At 39.4% G+C, this 23,171-nt stretch overlaps 4 protein-coding genes across 11 annotated transcripts in view; 3 read left to right on the plus strand and 1 right to left on the minus strand.

The window, feature by feature from the left end:
* Positions 1-1,142, plus strand: part of LOC100666842 (TOM1-like protein 1) — a 31,862-nt gene extending 30,720 nt beyond the window's left edge. Inside the window, exon 10 of the mRNA XM_023553566.2 lies at positions 631-1,142. Within this exon, the coding sequence (XP_023409334.1) occupies positions 631-756 (126 nt within the window). The 3' untranslated portion in view covers positions 757-1,142. The remainder of the gene's footprint in view (positions 1-630) is intronic.
* Positions 1,143-2,086: 944 nt separating this feature from the next.
* On the plus strand, positions 2,087-14,627 carry LOC135228092 (TOM1-like protein 1). The gene is made up of 6 exons (XM_064271263.1): positions 2,087-2,163; positions 6,571-6,622; positions 9,126-9,183; positions 9,758-9,839; positions 13,109-13,173; positions 13,827-14,627. The coding sequence occupies exons 1-5, from the start codon at positions 2,090-2,092 to the stop codon at positions 13,170-13,172; spliced, it is 330 nt and encodes a 109-aa protein (XP_064127333.1). The 5' UTR covers positions 2,087-2,089; the 3' UTR covers position 13,173; positions 13,827-14,627.
* On the minus strand, positions 2,158-22,063 carry LOC100666553 (cytochrome c oxidase assembly protein COX11, mitochondrial). Of its 4 annotated transcripts, none has more exons than XM_023553567.2 (5): positions 21,576-22,063; positions 17,793-17,948; positions 15,955-16,080; positions 15,440-15,538; positions 2,158-5,994 (listed from the first exon to the last, which is right to left on the minus strand). In XM_023553567.2, the coding sequence occupies exons 1-5, from the start codon at positions 21,936-21,938 to the stop codon at positions 5,974-5,976; spliced, it is 765 nt and encodes a 254-aa protein (XP_023409335.1). In that variant the 5' UTR covers positions 21,939-22,063; the 3' UTR covers positions 2,158-5,973. The 4 variants fall into 4 exon arrangements, with proteins under 4 accessions (XP_023409335.1, XP_023409336.1, XP_064127332.1 ...); XM_064271262.1 differs by lacking the exon at positions 2,158-5,994 and adding an exon at positions 6,002-9,015; XM_023553568.2 differs by lacking the exon at positions 15,440-15,538.
* STXBP4 (syntaxin binding protein 4) overlaps positions 22,005-23,171 on the plus strand; it is a 200,433-nt gene continuing 199,266 nt past the window's right edge. For all 5 annotated transcript variants that reach the window (XM_064271257.1, XM_023553563.2, XM_003414609.4 and 2 more), the window contains exon 1: positions 22,005-22,103. The gene's annotated coding sequence lies outside the window, so the exon portion shown is untranslated. The remainder of the gene's footprint in view (positions 22,104-23,171) is intronic.

The following is a 23,171-nucleotide window of genomic DNA, read 5'->3' on the forward strand; positions in this document are numbered from 1 at the left end:
GCAGCCACTGTGTAAGTCCATCTCTTTGAGGGTCTTCCTCTCTTTCACTGACACTCTGTTTTACCAAGCATGATGTCCGTCTCCAAGGACTACTCCCTCCTGATAATATGTCCAAAGTACATGAGATAAAGTCTCACATCCCTGCTTCTAAGGAGCATGCTAGCTGTACTTTTTCCAAGACAGATTTGTTTGTTCTTCTGGCAGTCTATGGTATAGTCAATATTCTTCGCCAACACAACATCATTCAGAGGCAAATGGAAATGTTATAAAATAGAAAATTGAATATTTTACCAATTGTACAATAAGGAGCAAGGCTTATCTAAAACAGGTCTAAATGAGGAGATGTGCATTGACCATTTGGAGTGGTTTTGGTGGTACAAAATATTTGCCTTAATAACTTGATGTTATCAGGTTATTAATAAGAGATGATAAGAAGATTGCCTAAGTAAGCAGAAGCTCATGTAGATGGTGAGATGTGATTCGTAACAGTGTTTCCCATTGAAGAGCAAATTCTCACTCAAAATGCATCCAAACCAGATCCCCTCCCTTATGGGATGGCGGAGGGGGGAATCGTGATAAACTACATAATACATTTTTTTCTAAGTTTTGTTTTTGTTGCTTTGTTTTCAGGCTACCAGTGAACCTTCTGCCCCATCTTATGATCTCCTCGACCTAAGCCCCAGCCCCCTGACTCCTAGGGCCGCTCTGGGAGAACTCAGCACTATGAATGCTCAGCTTTCAGACTTAAGTAAATAAGCACTTGGGCCTTTTCAGACCAGCAGAAGCACTTGATGTGAAATACTTCCCCTTGATTTCATAATTAATTGCCACCTGAGAAGGATTGAAGTCAGTTAGAATATTGGAGAACTATGTCGGGAAATATAATTCCTTCCCAGCCAATGGTTGGGTCAAACCCAATACGGGAATGGGATGTGTCTGGGGAAGGAGGTCCTTGAAAATCATCCCGCTGGCTTAGAATCTCTCAGTTCATCTGCTGCTCTGTAGAGGTTGTTCAACTCCATGGCCAATGCTTAAGGCTACTCTGAACCCATACACTATAATCTGTGGGTTCCCCTGCTATGCCACAGCATCGGGTAAGGGAATACACGATGAAATGAAATGGCGAAATCTAGCAATTACAAGGCCTAATACACGTGGTGGTAAAATGTAGAGGGAGAAACACAGGTTTTAAAATCAGAGAAGTCCAATTTGAAATCCCAGTTCTGCCACCTCAGCCACCCAACCTTTGAGACCTCCTTCCTTTATAAAATGGGAACAATGGTTGCCTTATGAGATTGCTATGAAGGTAAATGACATAATGTTTATAAGTTGCATCGTAAGCTTAGGGTTACCTGTCTTATCTCTCTTATTTGTCATCTTCTACAATCCTTATTCCCCCAAAATTTTGGTAAATTACACAATAAGAATGATGAAAAGTGCTGAATTTCAGAAATTTTCCAAACTGAAATCAGTTTGTTTTTCTCTGAAGCATTTTTCCAGAGTTATAATATTCAGTATCACTGTGTCTGTGGATTTTTAAAATAATTTCTCCCGTTTCTAAAATGTTGGCTACTTATGTGAGCCAATGGAATGTATGGGGTCCTGTTACATTGGAGAGCTTTCTTAGGTTCTTATCAGGAATTTTCAGAGGCAGAAAAGAATTACTCCCTTTGGGGGGCCTCCCTTAGAATTATATAGGAAGTTAAGAGCTGGGGGGCAGTCAGTGTAGAGCTCAGAGCATACCAGTTAGCATTTTACTTTTGTGCTTGACAGAATAAGACACGTCAAAATCCTTCCCTCCTGGGTTAGCTTGAGATTTTAGAAAACCCAAAACAGTAGCATTTGCTACCTTTATGACAACCTCTTCTTGCAACATGGGATTTCTTCCTAGCCAGCTGCTATGAATGATGGTTTTTAATTTTTTAAGAAATCCCATGGTTTTTTGGTGACAGAAATTTCTAAATTAACCTCTGTAATTTGGTCATTTTTCACTGTGGAAAATCCAGCAGAACAACTGACTGACAAAGTGTTTTTAACCCAAGCAACAAGTCCATCTTGTGTTCTAGATTTTAAATCTCCAAGTTCTGTTATGACAGACAACGTGAACCCCAGTTGCCATCCACAGTTGAACTTTGTAGCCTCAGGAAATACAGAAACACCCTTGTAAGTATGTCATAACATTGCAGAACTAAGATATTCTGATTACTTACATTTAAGAAAACAAGGCATGGTAGAAAAAAGCAGAGACTTGGAAATTGATCAGACCTGAGTTAAAATCTCAGCACTACATCCAACCAGCTATATGACCTTGTTTGAGATACTTAATCACCGTGAACCTTTGTTTTTCTTCCAAGAAGGCTTCCTAGGATTTTTGCAAAGATTCAGTGAGATACTGTATATAAAACTCATAATATAGCATTTGGTACATAATAAGCCTTCAATAAATTATCTGTATCTATTATTTTTTAGTGGTGACTGGACATGAAGGGGGAAACAGGAACACAATGACACAGGAGAGAGAGGAGAAGTGAGGTTCAAAATTGTAACAGTAATGGCTACACCAATGACAGGTCACTTGCCACGTGCCAGGCACTTTGCTCACCTCTTTTTGTTTCTCTTATTTAATCTTCATGAAGTTCCTGGGTCAGTAATATTATTATTTGCATTTTGCAGAAAAGGAGCCTGAGATCTAGAAAGGAAACTGAGCCTGCCCAAGTTAATATAGCTAATAAGTGGCAGGTCTGATGAACTGATAGTCCACCAAAAAAGAAGTACAAATGACCCAGAAACATGTGCAAAGATGCTCAGCCTCACATATAGTAAGAGAAATGTAGATCAAAATACAGCAAGACATAATTTTTTCATCTATTGGATTGGTAAAAATCCAAACATTTGCTAACATACAGTTTGCTGGCTGCCTTACCAGGGGCAAGTGGCAATATCAAAATTATAAATGCATTTACCTTTGAACTTACAGTTTCAGTTCTAGGAATTTATATTGTATTTATACAAAAGAAAGTATAAGAGTATACATTACAGCATTTGGTACAATAGCAAATAATTGAAAATAGCTTAAGCATCCATTAGTTGGGACTAGGTAAGTAAACATTTACTCAGTGTACTACTGTACAGTTGGAATAAAAAAGTAGGCTCTCTATCTGAGGGACAGTCACCAATACATTTGTTGTTACGTGAAATGAGGTATAAAGCAATATGTGTAGTATACTATATTGCATTTGTGTAAAAAAGTAGGAATAAAATACATATTTATAATTGCCTCTTTGCATTAAAAAAATGCCAGGACACAGAAGAAACCAAAAAAAATGTGGTTACCTAAGGTCAGGAGAGGCAGGATAGAATAAAGTAAGAAATCAACAAAAGTTGGGTTTGACTTGCACCAAACTTTTTTAATATAGGAGCAGCACTGGTCGCACGTTGGTTGAAGTGCTTGACTGCTAACTGAATGATCAGTGGTTCGAAACCACCAGTGCCTCTGTGTGAGAAAGATGTGACAGTCTGCTTCCATAAAAATTTATACCCTTGGAAACCCAACGGTACAGTTCTACTCTGTCCTGTAGGGTTGCTGTCAGAATTGACTCAATGGCAATGGGTTTGGTTTTTGGTTTTTTTAGTGTTTTATTTAAACACTCATGTACCAACCACTGAATTATTTTTCTGTATTAAAAAAAAAAAAAGAAGGGACCTAGGAGAAGAATAAGAAAGAAGAATCAAACTGGGAAGAAAAACAACAAAAAAAAAAAAAGGAAGAAGAGGAGAAAGGAAAGATCCATATGTTGGAAAATGATAAGAGTGTCAATGGCTTATTCTCATGAACCACTAAATTGAGTCAGTACCTTAGGTTGGCCGCCTCTCATCTTGACTATGTGGGATGCAAGTAAATGCTAAAATGTCGTAGGCTTGGTAAATAATGTGTAAAGTAGCTAATACGGTTTTCCTATTATTCCAATCTTGTTGGGCAATATGAGAAAGGATGAGTAATGCAGAAGAAATCTCTTTCCAATAATCACCTGTCTAAAACACGTAAAAAAGTCAAATGCTGGCTAATACCTGTTCATTTTAATCAGTAATCTAGTGGATCTCATACTTTACTGTGCATAAAAATCACTTGGATGCCTGTTAAAAATTCAAACTGCTGGTCCCCAGAAATACCGACTTAGTAGATTAGGGGTTGTTGTTAGGTGCTATTGAGTCAATTTTGACTCATAGTGACCCACTTTTTCCTCTGTGTGTATTAAGTCTCCCTCTGCTTTTCTCTTTTAAGGATGTTTGTGATTAGATTTAGGGCGCATCTGGACAATACAGGGTCCTTAAATTCATTACAACTGCAAAGATCCTTTTTCCAAATATGGTAACATTCACGGGTTCCCAGAATCATGGTGTGTATGTATCTTTTGGGGGGGGACCACCATTTAACCCACTACATTGAGCTTCTTGAATCTTTGGGTGTTTGTCTTTCACCAAACTTGAGGTGTTTTCAGCCTTTCTTACATGCTGTCTGTTTTCTTCCTGAGACTGTGATGACACAAATATTAGACCTGCTATCATTGTCTCATAAGTCCCTGGGGTTCTGTTCACCTTTTATTTTCACTTGTTTTTTTTCCTATTTGTTGTTCAGATTGGATAATTTCTATTGATGATCAGTGTTCAATCTCACTGACTTATTTCCTCTGTCATCTCCATTTTGCTATTAAGCTCATCCTATTTTTATTTGTTATTGTATTTTTCAAAAAATTTTTAAAATTTCCATTTGGTTCTCTATATCCTGCATTTCTTTGCTGAGAGTGTTTTTCCTTTTTTTTTCAAGATTGTGATTGCTTACTGGAGCATTCGTATAATAGGTACTTTGCAATCTGACAGATAATTCCAACTTCTGTCTTGTTGGCCTTGGTGTGTGTTGATTCTCTTTTCTCATGGAAGTTAAGTTTTCCTGGTTCTTCATAAAACCCGAAAAACCAAGCTCGTTGCTGTCAAGTCGATTCCAACTCATAGCGACCCTCTAGGGTAGAGTAGAACTGCCCCATAGGATTTCCAGGGAGCATTCGGTAGATTGAAACTGTCAACCTTTCGGTTAGCAGCTGTAGCTTGCCATAGCTCATAACCACTACACCACTGGGGCTCTTGGTTCTTCATATGCCTTGTAATTTTGGATTGTATCCTGGATGCTTATAATATATGTTATAGGCTCTTGGCCTTATTTAAATCCTGTAGAGAACGTTGATATTTTGCTTTTAGTAGGCAAACCATCTGGGCAGGTTTATGCCCAGGTTTCATCCTGCCCTATGTGGGCTATTTCCAATGTAAGTTAAGTTTTCAACGTTAGTTAAGTTATTCATATCTGTCCCACATGTGCGCAAACCAGTGGTCAGTCTGAGGTATAGACAGCAGGCTGTGTGTTTAGTTCTCAATGTCTTTGGTATCCTGAATGGGATCAGATCCATGCACATACGGTGCAGGGGTGAGCCCAGGAGGTCATAGACAATTTCATGAGGCTGCTTTCCTTAGTTGCTCCTTCTTTGTGAATTTTCTGCTGCTTTCTGGTTTCCTGGAGCACCCCTTTTTGGTCCTACAGTCAGAAAACTGGACCTTTACTTACCCACTCTGCTATTCATCTCCTCAACTATGCTCGTGACTGGGACCAAATGGCAGGACAGAGGAAAAAAGAAACAACAGGGGTTTGTCCCATAGTCTTGAGATCACAGTTCTACCTAGTGCAGAGAAAGATTCTCCTCCATCACAGTTTTAAGCTCCTACAGGTCCCTGTCGCCTCCGCCGTCACTGCTTGCACCTTGGAATTGCCTGGGAGTTAGGGCTTGAGGGAACAAAGAGAAGAAAAAAATGGGGAGAGGGATTTCCATACTCAGTGTCAGGAGTTTCCATTCTTGCTCCTTGAGTGAAAACTAGAGGGCTTCTCCTGGAGTTGTCTCTGTCTTCACTGACGTCAGCTTTTGGTTTTTAGGCTGCATTGCATTCAGGCTAGAGAGTAGCAGAGGGGGAAAAATGGTAAATTTCACCAACGGTTCTGTGGTGCTTTGAATACTGGTCTTTCCCAACCTGCCTGCTACTGTTTACCCTTCAGAGTTCTCAGATAATTGCTTTGTGCATTCTGTCAAGGTTTTATAGTGGCATTCAGTGGGAGAGACAGGGTGGAAGGTGTTGCCTCCATCTTACCGATAACCAGAACCCTCCCCGCTCTCTTCTACCCTTTACTTGGCATTGCCTCTCATCCTTTGGGAAATGATGAGGTGGTAGCTACTCTGATGCAAAGACTGAAAGTTCTGTTCTTATCTGTGTGCTGTGCACGCTCCGGGGGTTCAGGGTTACCACTGCCAAGGCACAGTACTGTATGTCTTCGATTGCTTTGGTGTTTGCACATCCTGCCCTGGTGGACACTGAGACCATGGGACAATTGTTATATAAAAGTACTACTTGTGCGCAGTCTGAAGGTTACGTTTTAGATAGATGTTGTTTTTAGATCAGGAAAATCATCTTACTTTTTGCATTTGTGTTCTCACTGTAGGGTAACCATGCTGTGTTTTCACACTATCCTAGGCTTCCCCAAAGGACCAGCCAAAACCTCGCCTCAAGTCACACCTATGACAATGTAAGTAATGAAACCCTTCTCTGGCAGTGCACCTAGTCAGCAGATGATCCTGGCCACAAAAAGAGGCTGTCTGGTTGTTAGTTCTCATGTTCTGCTCAGTGCTTCTTTTTATATTTATAATGAGTTGATCCAGCCCTTGATAGGACTTTTCCTCGGTTCCTTTTTAATCTAAGTTGAGTCTCACTTCTGTTAGGAAAATAGTTAAGGATCAAAATTCCTTTACCGTTGTTTGCATTTGCTGTTTTCACGTTTTCCTCCTGCCCTCTTTGACAGATCACAAATAGGCTTTCATCCCTACCACTGTACTGACAGCTCTTGTCAAGGTCACGAGTGACTTCCATAGTACTAAACTACTACTGCACTTCTTAGTCCTCATTTCACTAGATATTTCAGTAGCATGTGACAAAGTTAATCACTTCCTCCTCTTTGTACATGTGCTTTCAGAGACCCCACTCACTTTTGGTTCTTCTCTCACTTCACCCCCACTCCTCTCATCTCCAACTCCTCTGTTAGCCTCTCCTCCTATTCTGACCTTTCAGTGCTGGAGACCCCAGGGCTCAGGCTTCAGATCTCTCTTTTCCATGCTACATTCATTCCTCAGTGGTCTTTTGGTTACATATCTTAAAGAACCATTTACATGCTGACAACTTACATGTTTGAATCTCCAGCACAGCTCCCTCCCCTGACCTTTGAACTCATGTATTCATATTCTGCTTAACACAACCCCTTGATTTCTTCTCAGTCCCCGCTGCCAGGCTGCTCCTCCTGCAGTCTTCCCCAGTAAGAAGGCCACTCCACTTTCTCAGTTGCTCAGGCCAGAAACCTTGAGAAATTACTCTTGAACTTTATCTTTCACCTGCATTTTATACCCAGTATCCAGCCACTTCTCACCACCTCCACATTGACATCCCAGCTCAAACCACCATCAGATGGTTATTGCAGTGGCCTTCTAAGGGTCTTCCTGCTTCTGCTTTTGCCTTTCCCCCTCTCCCCTGCTATCCCTCACAATTTTTTCTCAAAACAGAAACCAGAGCAAGCTTTTGAAAAAGTAAAGTCATATTATATCACTTATCTGTTCAAAACCATTGCGATTTTCTTTCCCTCTGTTGCACTCAGGGCAAGTGTGAACTGCTGATCTGATCTCCCCCGACACCTTTCCTACCCCATCCCTTGCCGCCTTCTCTTTGCTCACTCTGCTTCAACCACATTGGACTCCTCTCCGTGGAAATCTTTAGTAAAAGGCAGACTTATGCGATATGAAGAAAAACAAGAGTATTCCCATTGGCTTTTTCTGCTTCAGAGCCTGTGAACTTGCTATTCCCTCAGACCATCACAGGGCCCACTTCACTTGGGTCTCTGCTCAAATGTTCCTATTGGCGATGATCCCCTGCCGACTATATAGCAGACCAGTGCTCCCTTCCCCCCACTCTCATCCACTCTAGCCTCTCTGATCTCCTTTGCCCTGCATTTACAGATTAAATCCTGAAAATGAAGTCCTGTAAGCACTTCCATCTAACATCTGCTTATTTGTTTGTTAACTGTCTGTTCCCTGAGGGCAGCAACTTGGCCTATTTTATCTATTACTCCATTATCAATGCCCACCATTTAGTATGTGCCCGATACTTATTTTTGAAATTAATGGGGGACACTAGGACAAGAAAGAGGTATTTCTAATTTAGAATTTAATGTTTATCTTCTCAGACTCTGATTTGATAGGGCCACTTTCTGCTTCTCTGTGGAGTTGAGATTTTTAGTTTTTGTTTTTCCTAGTTGAGGCTGAGATATTTCATATTTAGCTTGAAACAACTGAGAATTTGGAATCCAATCCCACTTCTTTTTTAAAAGCAATGTTTTTGCTATGTATTTTAAATTTTATATGAAAACCTGGTGTGCAGTGAGTATAAAACCAGACAAGAACAGTAATTTTTGTAAGTGGTTATTGCCTAGAAAACTGAATAGTTTAAAATTACTAATTTGTATTCAGTTGAGAGTACACTCTCTTCTCACTTATCGACATGGCCAGGTGCCAAAGACCACGTCGTTGTGTGAAATCGATATTGTGCAAAAATGGAGGATGCCCACATCAGATCACAAAAATGGAGGATGACTACATCAGTACATAATGGCCAAATTACATCATTTCATGACTGCCAAACCACTGAGAATCATGGCCCAGCAAACTTGACACATGACCTTAACCATCAAAGCCGGCATTACTCTCGCCTCACGCACCGGTGTTCGTTACTGCCAGACATGCATCATTAATGTGCAAGATAGTTGGATAGTAGATTTTTTACTGTTGTTGTAAATGTGAAATGTCAAATAACAAGATAGTCGGTAAGTGAGAAGGTGTATATGGTTCTTAGAACAGTGCCACTCGGAAGCCCAGGAATCTAAATAATAAAAAAGAAAAGCTTAATGTAGAATGTTTGAGCACATGCCATGCTTTCTTCAGTTTCCAAAAGATTCACATTCATTATAACTACAGTTGGTTAATCTACAGAGCATCCCAGCAACATCATCAAACCAGAGGCTGCCATCCTTGCCCGGCAATCATCCAGGTACCTGAGACCTTATTATTTGCATCAAATAAGGAAACTTGTGAGAATGTTTGAGTTTGCCAAACATTTATTGGTAATTAAAGCTAGATATTAAAAAAAGATATATAGAGAGGGGAAATTAGAGGAGCTCATTTCTATTTTAAGCTTCATGAACTAAACTTAAATTTAGGGTAGGTACCATTATGACTGACATTCAAACCAAACCAAACCCGTTGCCATGGAGTCAATTCTGACTCATAGCGACTCTATCAGACAAAGTAGAACTGCCCGATAGGGTTTCCAAGGAGCAACTGGTGGATTTGAACTGCCAGCCTTTCCGTTAGCAGCCAAAAGCTTATCCACTGTGGACATTAGGAAGTTGAAAAAATGTGTTGAACTGCATATCATCTTTTGAACATTATGGTAAATAGATACTTGAGGTTTGGAAATATTTTATATATAGTTTTGTTTCTGGTTGTCAGTCTCTTGTTAGGATCTTCTTTGAAGTTTTTAAATTACGAAGAGAGTGTTAATTGCACACATCTCTTGGAAAAGCACACTGTGTGTTTACAGGTTCCTTTTTTGCCCCCTAAAGCGATGACAAAGAATGATCTTCAGCCATCCAATTACTACGAGGTAATGGAGTTTGATCCCTTAGCTCCTGATGTCACTGCAGAGTAAGTCATTACAAAATGATTAATATTTTCTTGTCTGGGTACCCTATGGTAGCAGAGCTAATGGGGCTTGGTTATACATTTAACTTCGTTTAGGTGTAGGCAGAAATTGATGGCCTTATTAAAAATGACTTAAAAGGCTTTATGGAGTCTGTTGCTCTTAATGGTCTTATTGTTCTTGGCCTTGTTTCTAAAAAATCAAAATGCTGAAGTTGCACATTAAGAAATAACCAGGACCAACATGGATATTAATGGATTCCTCATAGATGCCTTGGTAAAAGTCAAGTTCTCTTTAGCTTTGGAAAGGCACTATTTGCTGATTGTTTGACATAATACCACATTGAATGGATATTTTACTTGTTCTCTGACTACTGAACCCCAAAGAACATATATAAGAACTTGTTTTTAGTCTTCACTACCTATGACAAACCAAACAAAACCAAATTCATTGCTGTTGAGTCGGTTCCAACTCATAGTGACCCTACAAGACAGAGTAGAACTGCCCCATAGGGTTTCCAAGGAGCGGCTGGTAGATTCAAACTGCCAACCTTTTGGTTAGCAGCTGAGCTCTTAACCACTGTGCCACCAGGGCTCCTACCTATGACAAAAATGTACTTCAAATGGATTAATAAAGTGTTTAGTGTAAAAAAGTACTTTTAAACTTGAAATCCTTAAAGCACCATTATTTTATTTCATATTGGTCAAAAGAACATAAATATTTGTGGAATAGGGGAGTGATACATTTACTAGAGTTTTAATATACTTTGATTGATTGAAGGTTACTCCCAAAGTTCTTACAAATGATTATAACAAGTTTATGGAAATCATTGTTCAGAAACTGTATTTTGCCAGTAGTCGTGTTTTGCTTGATCTATACAAAATTTAAAATGTGCATTTTTAAAATTAATTTCCAATAGCAAAAAACTGGACTATTTCCAAAAAATCTAAATTTCTGAATCATTTGGAAGCTCTGGCAGAACCAGGCCTGTATTTTGACATGTCAGCAACAGGTTGGAGCTGAGTGGTAGCTGCCTCCTTTAGACAAGGCATGCCTGTGCAGTCTACTGGGCGCCACCTGACCCGCTCCATCCATTCATTTGATCTGCCTGGAATGGTAGGGATTTGAGTTTTTGACCCCCAGTTTAAATGCTCAATTTAGTGATACATTTTGGAATAATGTATGAATAAATCTTCTAGACTTAGGAGTTCACTAAATATTTTCTCCTTATTCAAGATTGTGAAATTGCCCTACATCATTATTCTGCTTATTAGTGTATCACTGAATTGTATTAGTGATTTGTGGGATTAGAAGTAATTGATATTAAACTAGGTATGCTCTCTGGAAACAATGTTTTTATCAGTTTCTGCCTCCAAAGGGGAAGTGGAGAAGCTTTTTTATTATATTCCAATTAATTAGATTAAGTAGATATGGCAGTGCACAGATATCAAAGATAAGAGACAGTAGAAAAGCTCCAGAGATAAAGTTTTAGAAGTTTCTACCATTGTGGTTCTTCATTTCTGGGCTGTAGGTTGTCTCAATTCCTTTGAAAATCTCATGAAATCCAGGGACTTCTCTCCAAAGAAAAGCACAGAATTCTGCAGGATATCACTGTTTATCTATGAACCCCCAGTTAAGAATTTCTACTCTAGCAGGACAAAGTAAAAAATACACAATTCATTCATTTAACGAATTTATTTAACATTTATTATGTGCCAGGAACTGTGGTTGGTGCCCAATTTATAATATTGAACAAGAGACTTGCTCCCTGTCCTCATGGAGGTCAAATCGAGTATGTAGACAAATTAAATCAGCAGGCAAACATATACTTGAAATTGGTCTTAACGGTGTGAAAAAATGCAGTGAATTGATAATGTATAACAGGGAGAATTATTAATTTAATTGGAGGTTGGAGGAGGTGACATTAAAGCTGAGACCTGCAATTGTTAGTCATGGGACAAGTCTGGGAATGTTACAGGCCCAGAGAACAACTTGTACAAAGAGGCCAAGGAAAGAAAGAGACTTGGCGATGGAAAAGTCAAAGCCAAAGCCAAGAATTGAGAGAGCAATAGGGAACCTGTTAACAGATGTGGAAATTGTAATTTGGAAGCAAAGAGAAGGGCATGTACGACTCTGATGAACATTGCTAAGAGGTCAAGTAAGACAGAGGACTGAAAACTAGATATTAGAAAAGATATAGAAATCATGGGTGGTCTTAGTAAGTCATTTTGGTAGAGTGATGAGTATGGAAGACAAATTTCAGTGTATTAAAAAGTAAGAGATGAAGATAATACATAGATAACTTACTAGAAGCTTACATGTGAAAGAATGATGGGAAGTGTCTGACAGCTAGAAAAGACGAATGAGGTGATTACTGTTAAATATCTATGGATTGAAAGACTGTGTTTTATAGAACGGGAGATGCGACAGCATCTGTTAATGCCGAGGGGTAGGATCTAGTAGAGAGGATGAGGCAGAAGATTTAGGAATGGGGGATAACTGAACGAGTGATGTGTTTCAGAAGCCAGGGGTGGACAGAATCACAACAATAGAAGAGAGGTGCAGATGAAGATTAAGTGATGGAAGATGAGGAAGTTTCTGTATCATGACATTTAACTGAGATCTGGCTGAGAGTGAGAAAGGGGGATCACAGGCTAAAGAAGGTTGAAATCTGTGGAAAACAAGAAATGAAGCTTATTAGAGAAACATTAAGATTGCAGGGCCATGCTGGGAGGCCCCATAAAGTTGGGGATCATGGCTTTACAGTGCTGATTTTTATATCTGAATGTCATGTTTATGGGTATAGATACCATTTCCTACCTATGGGTATATGTAAGATATGGAATGAAAGATGTCAGTTGTAGGATTGCTTAGGAGCCTGGACTAACATAGGTTAAATAAACTGGAGTAGAGCATTTTGGGTTTTTTTTAAACCAGGAAAAGCTAAACAGTTGGTGTTTTTTTTTTGCAGACAGGAAACTCTGTCCAAATTTGAGCCATATTTTTCATTTAAATCACAAAACTGAACTGGTTAAACACTAAGGATATTTGCAAGATGCATAAGGATTGCAACAGTAGAATTAAAGAAAGCGGGAATATAAGCTTCAGGGCAAAGTTCTGTGTTTATTCACCGATGTAGCCTGAATACTCAAACTAGTACCAAATTTTTAGTTAGGTTGCTCGCAGTTAAAAACCAAAATAGTACTTTGAAATTAACTATCAATGTCTTAATTGATACCTAACCCTTTTGCCATGATGGCTGGTTTTGTTTCAGAACTGTTTATGAAGAAATTGATGTGAATCACCTCAGAAGAGTTCAGAGTTATACTGACTGTTGAGGTAAAAACTTGACCTTACAAAACTTACAGACCATATTGTGCATTTCAGTGCAGTTGTCACTTCTGTATTTGGTATTTACATTCGGGCCATGTGACACTGACACTGTGGTGATTGAAATACCATTCCAGAAGTTACCCCTGATCACTCAAATGGTGATGAACTATTGCTCACTAATGAAATATTCTTTTTAGCCTTTTCAACTAGAAATAATGAGGCTTGGGAATACATAAGTTGGTTTACAGTATAGAAATATTGTAATGCTAACAAAAATAATTATCAATAGAAACTTAGTACTGAAATCATGCATTTATCCTGAATGTGCAGTCAATACCTGTTAATTGATCCTGGTAAAAACCATTCATTGTTAAGTCTTCCAGATAGGTCTGGATTGCTCCTATTTACTATCTAATGCTCCAGCTGCACTAATCATCCCATTTAATTACTAATGAATGCCTAGCCACCAGTGAGCTATCAGCCTTTTTTATTCTCCTCACACCCTCCTTCACCAATGGAAGAAGTAAATTCCCACTTCTCTACTAGACTGTGGGTCTCCAGTCTCCCAGCAGAGAAAGATGAAGAAAACACTTATCAAAGAATGGGGAGAAATGAGAAACGGACAGAGATAGCTGGCTACCTTCCTCTCTTTGTTCCAGGCAAAACTGGACTGCCAGCTCCCAGGCCACATCAGGAGTGCCACCTCTCTAAAGGCTAGACCCTGTCCAGCTTTGAAACCTGGAAGACAAGACCTACCAGTACGTCAAAGTCATGGTGGATACTGGGACATTTCTCCTCTGCAGTAATGAAGTTCAAATAGAAGAGTAACAGTTCCAGGGTAACATTCATGGTTCTGGACAACAGTTCAACATTTATCTCAAAAGAACTTGTTTGTGACATAGATTCACTTGAAAGTTCAGCCGAAGAAATATTTACTATACTTCAACCATTGAGTTTAATTTCAGGGTCTTAGGTTTTACAGGCCTTCCTACATTTTGAAAAGAAATCATCTATCACACAGTTGTGATAAGAGTAGATGAAGATTACTTTATTACAAAATAATTCTGAATAGATGTTAAGCATAAAATGTGAGAAACTAAAGGTATTTTTCAGGAAGATTACTGAGTGCCTTCATTTAACTAAAGTTGAATGTAAAAAGTCAATTTGCACTTCTAATACTCTTGTTTAGAATGAGAGGTAAAGCCTTGATGATTGTAAACGTCCCTGGACGCTGCATCAGGTTGCCTTTAAACTTGATTCTTTATAATCCTAAATGTTTGCTCTTTTTTACAGTAATTTAACATTTCTATTTAGAAGACAGACTTTACTGGAAAACGCTCAAGAATAAATTGTGCATTATTTTACATAAATTACAATGACAAATAAATTACTATTAAAATAATTTAATGTATCTTTTTTAGAGTTTGTTCACAGAAGAACTTTTGATGTCAGTACATGTACCCAACCCCACACTTACACAGTTCAACATTTGGGGACTTGGAATTATCACAGTAAATCCTGGAAGCCTAATAGATGGACTTAGACATTTTATTTCAATTTCACAGTACCACAGTTTCAAAGTAATTATCTATTCAGTACTCTGAATGTAAATTAGCCCTAGATCTTAGAGGAAAAACAGAATTTGAAATAAGAATGTAACCTTGGGCAAGTTACTTAGTGACTCCTCTTCCATGCTGAGCTTTTATAAAATAATGACTGAATTCACACTGAAGGCAAGTAGCAACCAACTATTTTAGACATAATAATAAACACGGTCAGAAGTTCTGGTCTATAGCCTAAAATAAACATTAGGTATAAATTTTTGTTTTTAATTCTTAGATTCAATGCTTCAAGTATGAAGGGCCAGTAATCTGGAAGAGATTGAATTAGGCTATACCATTAAATCCATGCCTGCATATTTAAAAAATAAAGCAGTTTCTTTTAACACTACTCTCTAAGTCTCGTGGTGAACAGTCACACATTCTGAACGGGCACTGTGGGTTCCTTATGGTAAAAGCTAAACTTGTTCTCTGAATTTTAAGTGGGGTAAATTAGTTGAGGGGTGGGGGGGGGCAAGTGCATAATAATTAAATATAAGGCTATATATTATAGTAGAATTATTTCTTCTCTGAGAAGGCAGAAACATGATTTTTCAAAAATCACAAATTTGAAGGTTTAGTTGCTGACTTCAATTATAGCCTGGAACTGGCAACTTGTGCCCTTCTTTAGCTTCAAAAAAAGTATAAGAAAGAGTAATGAGCTCAACATTCACCATTCTTGGATCTTCAGCAAATTCAGGATCAATGTAGAAAAACACTGGCATGTCTACTTCCTCTTGTGGATTAAGCCTTTGTTCTTCAAAACAGAAGCACTGGAAGTTATAGTAAGACATAATTTAATATAACATTCCTATTCTATTACTCTAACAGAAACTAAAAAAATGGCTCGTTTATTGGCTTTCATAAGCACACTGTTAAAGATAGTTGTATCTTTAGATCTGTCATGGACTAATAGCATCTTTTCATTTCAAACTGAGTTTTGTTTTAAGGATTGAGAATCACCAACTATTTCTTCTAATCTTAAAAGCAGATACTCATTTGCTTTGGCTCTCATTCTCCACATAACTGCTGTAAACAATGGGGAAAAAAAACAGCTTGAAGTTTAGAAAAATGTGTTTTCAGAAATTACAAGTATCTACTAAATTTTTTTTTTTTTTTTTACTAAATTTAGTGTGAAACAGTTTCATGTGCCTTTATCATAGTCTATAAAGTTTACATTTAGTTGTACCTGTATTTTGTTGAAATACTGTCCAGCTTCAAATGGTACAACATTGTATGTAGAAATTCCGATTACTGGTTTGTCAGTAGGATTCTTAGCTTTATAAAATGCCAGTGCAGTCTCTCCTGGCATTACCTGTTTTAAAGAAAATATACGTTATCCATATTTAGATCTCACGCAGTTCTTTCTCTTCCCTACTACAGTCCTAATATTTTCCTTATTCATCAGATGACAATACCTAATGTAAACTAATACACCAAAAAAAAAAAAAAAAACCAGACCCGTTGCCATTGAGTCAATTCATACTCCTAGCAACCCAATAGGACAGAGTAGAACTGCCCCATAGGGTTTCCAAGGAGCAGCTGGTGGACTGAAACTGCTGACCTTTTGTTAGCAGCCAAGCTCTCTAATACTGCACCACCAAGGCTCCAAACGAATATTAGGTCAGCAAAATAAATAGCAAATATTACCCACAAATATAACTGAGTTTCAAATTTTATTTGCATGTTTATCAATGAAGAATGAATGCTCTATTATGCATAATTAGTTATGGATTATCCTCTTGTATATTTGAAGTCTTCAAGCAAAAATCTGCATATTATGTTATTTAAAATGTGTTCATGGACAAGCCTAGCCTATCACAGCCCAAGCCTAAGTTCTTGGTAATACTTACACTTGAATAACATTACATGATTGACTAAAAACAAAATTTAAAGGATACCACCATTAAGGAGCCCTGGTGGCACAACGGTTAAGAGCTCAGCTGCTAACCAAAAGGTCAGCAGTTCAAATCCACCAGCTACTCCTTGGAAACCCTATGGGGCAGTTCTACTTTGTCTTATAGGGCCACTGTGAGTCAGAATTGACTCAAGGGCAACAGGTTTGGTTTTCTGGTTTTTTACCACCATTAAATTCAGCCTCCTTACGACCAGAGTAAAACTCTGAATGAATAGAACCTTTAGTTAACCAAAAAGGTTTAAATCTTTGTTTTTTAAGAAAACAACAGATAAGAAAAATAGCAATGCTTTTAAAAAAAGTTTCCAAAGAATGTTTTTTCACTTGTACCAATTCTGCCACTAATACCTTGTACACTACCATGTAATTGGAACAGACATTCAAAATAACTTGTAGAATTTCAGTCATTACAGAGAATCAGTCATGTTTACTAATCTAGGGAAAATTATAAGCATTTTCAATAATGGTTGAAATTAAGTCTTTCTGGGCAATCCTCAATTAATGAGATAATTTCAATTAAATCCTCCAAGTTAGTCAAGATCTTATGAAACCTTTTACCTTTTAGGTATAGTCTTACTGGAGTATAGCATGACTATTATGACTACTTCAAAGGTCTTCAATTTTTTTCTTTTTTTTGGAGGGACAGGGCCACTTTTCATGTAAATCAATAAACTACTTTTCATCGTAACCAATGATTTTCAACATTTTTCCTTTCATTTACTTTTCATTGTAACCAATGGTTTTCAACATCCACACCTGAGGAGAAACTGGCTATATGCCTGACAGCTGCAGCTACTCCCGAAATTAGCGACCAGAGGACTACGTAGTGAACTCCTAACATGATTTTTGCAAAAACAGATGAAATTTTCCATTCTTTCAAACGAAGTTTTACTATAATGATATATAACAGTTAAAGTATAGTCTGTTACATTAGGCGTAGAGCACTATCAAAAAGTAGTCTCTGGGAATAAAAATCCCAGCGATGAAATCTGTCAGAATTTTGAAATTAAGTTTACATGAGTGTTTCGTAAACTATGAAACAGGTTAAGGATGAAAGAAAAGAATTTTTACATTGAAAAAGTAATCTTTTATTAACTGCTTTAGTCACTTACATATATCTCGGTTTGCTGAGGTCTAAAGTTCCACTGGAGACTTGCATGCACGTCTGCATTAAAGGTAACCTTAATGATGCGATCCTTAACAGGCACCATGGTTTCAATCTGGTCTGATGCATGGCCTGCCACTACAGATCCTCCAAGCCCAGTAGCCTAGAAAAAGATATGAAAGTACAATGTGTTAAACAATACTTTTAGATGGTGATGATCTACTGGATAAAATTAAATTTTAAAAACAACTTGAATTATTCAGTTAACTTTAATAATCCAGTTGGAGCTAGATTTATTCATTAAAAAAAAAAAAAAAAAACCGTTGCCATTGAGTCGATTCCGAATCACAGCAACCCTACAGGACAGAACTGCGCCGTAGGATTTCTAAAGAGCAGCTAATGGATTCCAACTGCTGACCTTTTGGTTAGCAGCTGAGCTCTTAACCACTATGCCACCAGGGCTCCAGGTTTATATGCCCTCACCAAACAACTCCTATGACTGTGTCAATGGGTTGGCTGCTTTGCGGGTACCAAGGGGCCTATATTTGTTAAAGTTATCCATATTTACTCATTAATAATCCCTTGGTTACCTGGCATGGTCAAAAATGAGTTACTTGAGAGAAGATGAGTCTCTAGATAAGTGAAATATCACTGATAATAAAGCTCAGGATTTTTAGCTTAACTTTTATTTAATATGCTTTATTGCTAGTATTTCACACTATTATTCATTAATAGAAATAAAATTTACCCACGACCTGGTAATTTCAATTAAAACGTTTAAATAACTTTTTTTCATGCTCCTCTATTGTCTATTTCATAACTTTATAGCCCAAATTAGTCTATAGCTTGACTTTCATAGTCTGCTTCTCTCAGGCATCATCATAAGCCTTTTTCCATGTTGGTTAATGGTTTTGTATCTTTTTATGTATTTGTTTCTGTAATACAGTTTTTACAGATATCAGCTGTGAATCAAAGCATAATGAATATCATTTGGCCATTGAATCAACTAATAGTTAATTTGTGTCTGACACTTCTTGCCTATTTCCATTGCCATTAATTATTTATCAGAGGTGCTTTAAAAAAAAATCCTTACTTCCAAGGTCATCATTCTTCTGATGCTCGAGGTTGCCAGAATTATGGTCTCCGGATAATTAACGTGTTACTATACTAGGAAAAAAATACCAAATTTGAGGCTAGGGGAAGACTCCCAGCAAAAAAAAAAAAAAAAATCTTCTGCTTGTTAAGTCAACTAGCTTCACTCTAGTACTATGCAACATTATCAAATTACATGATGACTCTAAATTTTCTATTAGGACAAATCTTTATTTACCCTTGTTTAATAGATACAATCTTCTACCTAAAAGAAAAAAGTGCTATGTTTGAGATTTAAGATGTAACTCCTCTTCCAGAAGAATTTATGAAAGTCATTTAAATAAAAAAATAATTAAGTGCTCCCCAAAAGATTCCTTAATGTCATTTTCCTGACAGGCAGTCTTTGAATATAGATTTTTCAAATTTTCAAGTCCAGTGCTTAGAGAAATTAAAACAAAACAAAACAAAAAAGCAGAAGAGGGTACTGAAAAGATGTCCTGGGCCAGTTCTGTCACTTACTAGTTCCAAGAACTGAATAAATTAATTTCTTTGGGCTACAGTTTTTCTTACCTGTGAAAAAAAAAGGTCACTGTATTAAGTGGTCTACATAACCCTTTCTTTATGAATCTAAAGTGCTGTGATTCCAGATGCAACCGGGGTGCTATTTTGGAAATGTCACTATCACTTTTACATTCAAGTTAAGTTCAGAATTACAAATTAATTTTTTTCCCATTTCCGTTTTCTCATCCCCCTCCCCCCTTAAAACACATATTGTTGTCGTGTGCCAGTGAATCATTCTGACTAATAGTGACCCAACATGACAGAGAGAACTGCACCATAGGGTCTCCGAGGATGTGAATCTTTACTCAAGCAAATTGCCAGGTCTTTTCTCCTGCAGAGTGCCTGGTAAGTTTCAACCACTCGACCTTTAGGTTAGTAGTCAAGTGCTTAACCACTGTCCCACCAGGGCTCCTTAAAACATACATAAACCAAAAAAACAAATCCATTGCTGTCAAGTCGATTCTTACTCATAGTGACCCTATAGGACAGAGTAGAACTGCCCCATAGGGTTATCCAAGGAGCTGCTGGTGGACTCGAACTGCCGACCTTTTGATTAGCAGCCTGGGCTTTTAACCACTGCACCACCAGGGCTTCTAAAACACACATACACACATAATATTGTCATGTTCTTCAGTTTGGCAGGGTTTAACCTTGGCACTATTGACATTTGGGGCTGCATAATTCCTTGTGGGAGGCTGTCTTGTACACTAGATATCAGAAGTACTCTCTGCACCCCAGTTGTGACAACCAAAATTGTCTCTAACAAAAAAAAAAAAAAAAAAAAAAACGTTGCCATGGAGTCAATTCTGACTAGCTGCCAAATGTTCCCTGGGGGACAAAATCACCTCCCACCTCCTAGTAGTTGTGAGGGGGAATCTATACTTGCTGTTTTGGATTCAGTTCTACTTATGGTTTAACCGACAGGTAGGTTTTGAAGTTAATACTTGGTCCTGGCCAATCTCTGCAAAACTAATTCAGAGTCTATACTCATCCTCCAAAAATCAAGCTGTTGGATTTCCCACTCAAATGTTGACATTAACAGACAGAAAAGAAAAGCCGTTTTGACTTCTGCTGCTTCCAAAACTCATTGCCCTCAAGTTGAATCCGATTCATAGTGACCCCACAAGAAAGGGTAGAAATACCCGATACGGTTTCCAAGGAGCAGCTGGTGGATTTAAACTGCAGACCTTTTGGTTAGCAGCTGAGCTTTTAAGCACTGCGCAACCAGATTTCCTCTACTGCTTCAGACACGATCGAAGGGAAAGGCAAGTTGATCGCCATCAGGATAGAGGAAATAAGCCAGGCATTAAGAATGATGGCAGGGGAGGGTCATAACCCTCAATGTGAATATCAGTCATGATGTTAAGCCAGTGATTCTCAAACTTTGCTGCACATTGAAACACCCTGAAAAAACCAGACCCCTCAATTCCGACTCATAGCCACCTCCTGAGGAATTTAAAATGTACTGATGCCTGACTCACACTCCTGAACATTCTGATTTAATTAAGTCTCAAAGGCCTAATTCATGCCTCTCTATATGGATGAACGACTACTCCAGGTTTAAGCACAAGTAACAACACAGACCACGTGTGGTTCACAGAATGAATGTATTCATATAAGTTACATTTTAAAAGAGGTCTTGTGTGAGCAGGGAGGGTTAGGCAGGCTGCTAGAGTTACAGGAGGGCAGACCACGGACCTTTTCGGTGGGGTGTAGTTCAGAGATTTGGAGCCCTGGTGGCGCAGTGGTTGCCTTCGGCTGCTAACCAAAATGCTGACGGTTCGAATCCACCAGCCGCTGTCCTGCACGGTCGCTATGAATCGGAACCAACTTGATGGCAGCCGGTTTGGGAGTTCTTTTTTTGTTTGTTTAGTTTAGAGATCAGGGAACTTCACTGTTTTAGAAATGCCGCGTGGTGTAAGCCCAATCACGATCGGAACTTGGGCTCTATATGCAGCTTTCCCACTCACTTCTTTGGTGACCTTGATAGGTCACTCTTTTAAGCCCGTTTCCTCTCTGGTAAAATCTTGATTATCCCTTCCTACGACACAACACAGAGCGATCGCTGTCGAGGGATCTGTTCTGCACCAGCGCCACTACTGATCGCGACGCCAGGTGGACAGCGCCGGCCCCCTACCTGGCAATAGAGCCGATAAAGGGGCACAGCGGCGTAGGACGCCCCCAGCATGCCCACGGCGGCCGCGGCCACATACGTGAGGACCGTCTTGTTTCGCCGCCGCCACTCTTCCTCCTGCGCCCGCGTGAAAGGGTTCGTGTTCTTCGACCGCCGTGGCGGCTGCAAAGTCAGGTCCCGGGACGGGCTCGGGCGCCTCCACGCCCTGAGCCGCCTCAGCCCCCTTTCAGCACCTCCTGTCCCACTCCACCACGGGCTCAGCAAAGGCTCTACCCTTTCTCCAGCCCTGGTGAAGAACCCAGCATGACTGGACCGCCAGCCACACAAAACATTGCTGCTGCATCGCTTAATCCAGAGCCCTCCCATAGCTTCCGGAAAGAACGCGCGCCTGTCAGAGAGGAGAGCTCAGATCTCGCGAAACCTGCCCTTCCTCGCGATATCTGGGGGAAGGCCGCCGCAGCCTTCGCTACCAGGCGCTTCAGGTGGTGGCGCTTGTAGTCGAGCTACGGAGGCCGGGTTGCCAGATTGCGGGTAGGTTCGCGTTTCGCTTCATGACTGTCGCTCGTCGTGTGCGCTCCCCCAGTTCCTCTCTAACTTATTTTTCGGGAGACGCTTTCGCTCTTTCTCTTGCAAGTTCGTCATCACTTGGGATGTGCGCTTGATCTTTCTTCTGAAGCTCCACCAGCCTTTGTCTCGACTTAGCGGCCCCCAGCGGCGGCTCTCCCGCGGCCCTTTTTCCCGGGTTTTTCTGGCTGCCTGCCAGCTACTTATTGCCCTTGACTTAGGCTCGAGGATCACCTCCCCCAGGAAGCCTTCCTGTGTTGACCGCAACCCTCTCGGCCACTCACAACATCTGCATCTCCTCAGCTCCTGTGCAGTCTTCTGTTCTGATACCCCTTTAGTACTTGTTCAGTGAAAACCACCACTTCTGGAATGGGAGAGACGTTGTCAAACTCAAGTTCGTACAGAGGAAAGTGACCAGAATATAAGGGTCACTTAAGGAAGGATTGAAGGAAATGGGGGTGTTCATCTTGGAAAAGAAACTTTGAGGGATATAATAGCTTTCTTCACTTGTCCCAGCTGACAGACCAGGACTTGAGAGGGACAGATGGCGTAGCAGACTTCGCTGTAATAGAAGGAAGCATCTTTCTAGGAACTATAAAGCAGTGGTTAAAAGCTCGGTTTCTGAGGTTAGGCAGGTCTGGATTCACACCAGAGTCCTCACTACTGGCCCTGTGTGGTTAGGGCAGTAACCGCGTTTGTAAAATGACAATCATAATAGTGAATGAGAATATTCATGCAAAGTGATTAAGAACTATGGCTGCTAACCAAAAGCTTGCCAGTTTGAATCCACCAGCTGCTCTTTAGAAACCCATGGGGCATTTCTACTCATAGGGTCACTAAGACAATCCATTCGCCAGCAATGGGTTTTTTGGTTTGAGGCAGAGTGAAAGCTTAGTAAACGTTAGACTTTCTAATTGCCAGAGCAGGTATAATTATCTCCATTTCATGAATGAGGAAACTGAAGACCTGAGAAGTAGCTTTAAGCCATTCCACATATGTTATTTATTGCATTCTTACTGTGGGCCAGACACTACT

This window comes from Loxodonta africana, chromosome 18 (assembly GCF_030014295.1).
Source record: "Loxodonta africana isolate mLoxAfr1 chromosome 18, mLoxAfr1.hap2, whole genome shotgun sequence".
Lineage (NCBI taxonomy): Eukaryota > Metazoa > Chordata > Mammalia > Proboscidea > Elephantidae > Loxodonta > Loxodonta africana.

Excerpts from the sequence above, each read along its gene's own strand:
- LOC135228092 (XM_064271263.1), top strand. The coding sequence starts at position 2,090 with ATGACAGACAACGTGAACCCCAGTTGCCATCCACAGTTGAACTTTGTA. Across the intron at positions 9,184-9,757 it reads CTTGCCCGGCAATCATCCAG|CGATGACAAAGAATGATCTT; the intron begins GTACCTGAGACC and ends TGCCCCCTAAAG. Across the intron at positions 9,840-13,108 it reads GCTCCTGATGTCACTGCAGA|AACTGTTTATGAAGAAATTG; the intron begins GTAAGTCATTAC and ends GTTTTGTTTCAG.
- LOC100666553 (XM_003414392.4), bottom strand. The coding sequence starts at position 21,938 with ATGGGAGGGCTCTGGATTAAGCGATGCAGCAGCAATGTTTTGTGTGGC. Across the intron at positions 17,949-21,575 it reads TTTATCGGCTCTATTGCCAG|GCTACTGGGCTTGGAGGATC; the intron begins GTAGGGGGCCGG and ends ATCTTTTTCTAG. Across the intron at positions 16,081-17,792 it reads CTCAGCAAACCGAGATATAT|GTAATGCCAGGAGAGACTGC; the intron begins GTAAGTGACTAA and ends TCTTTAAAACAG.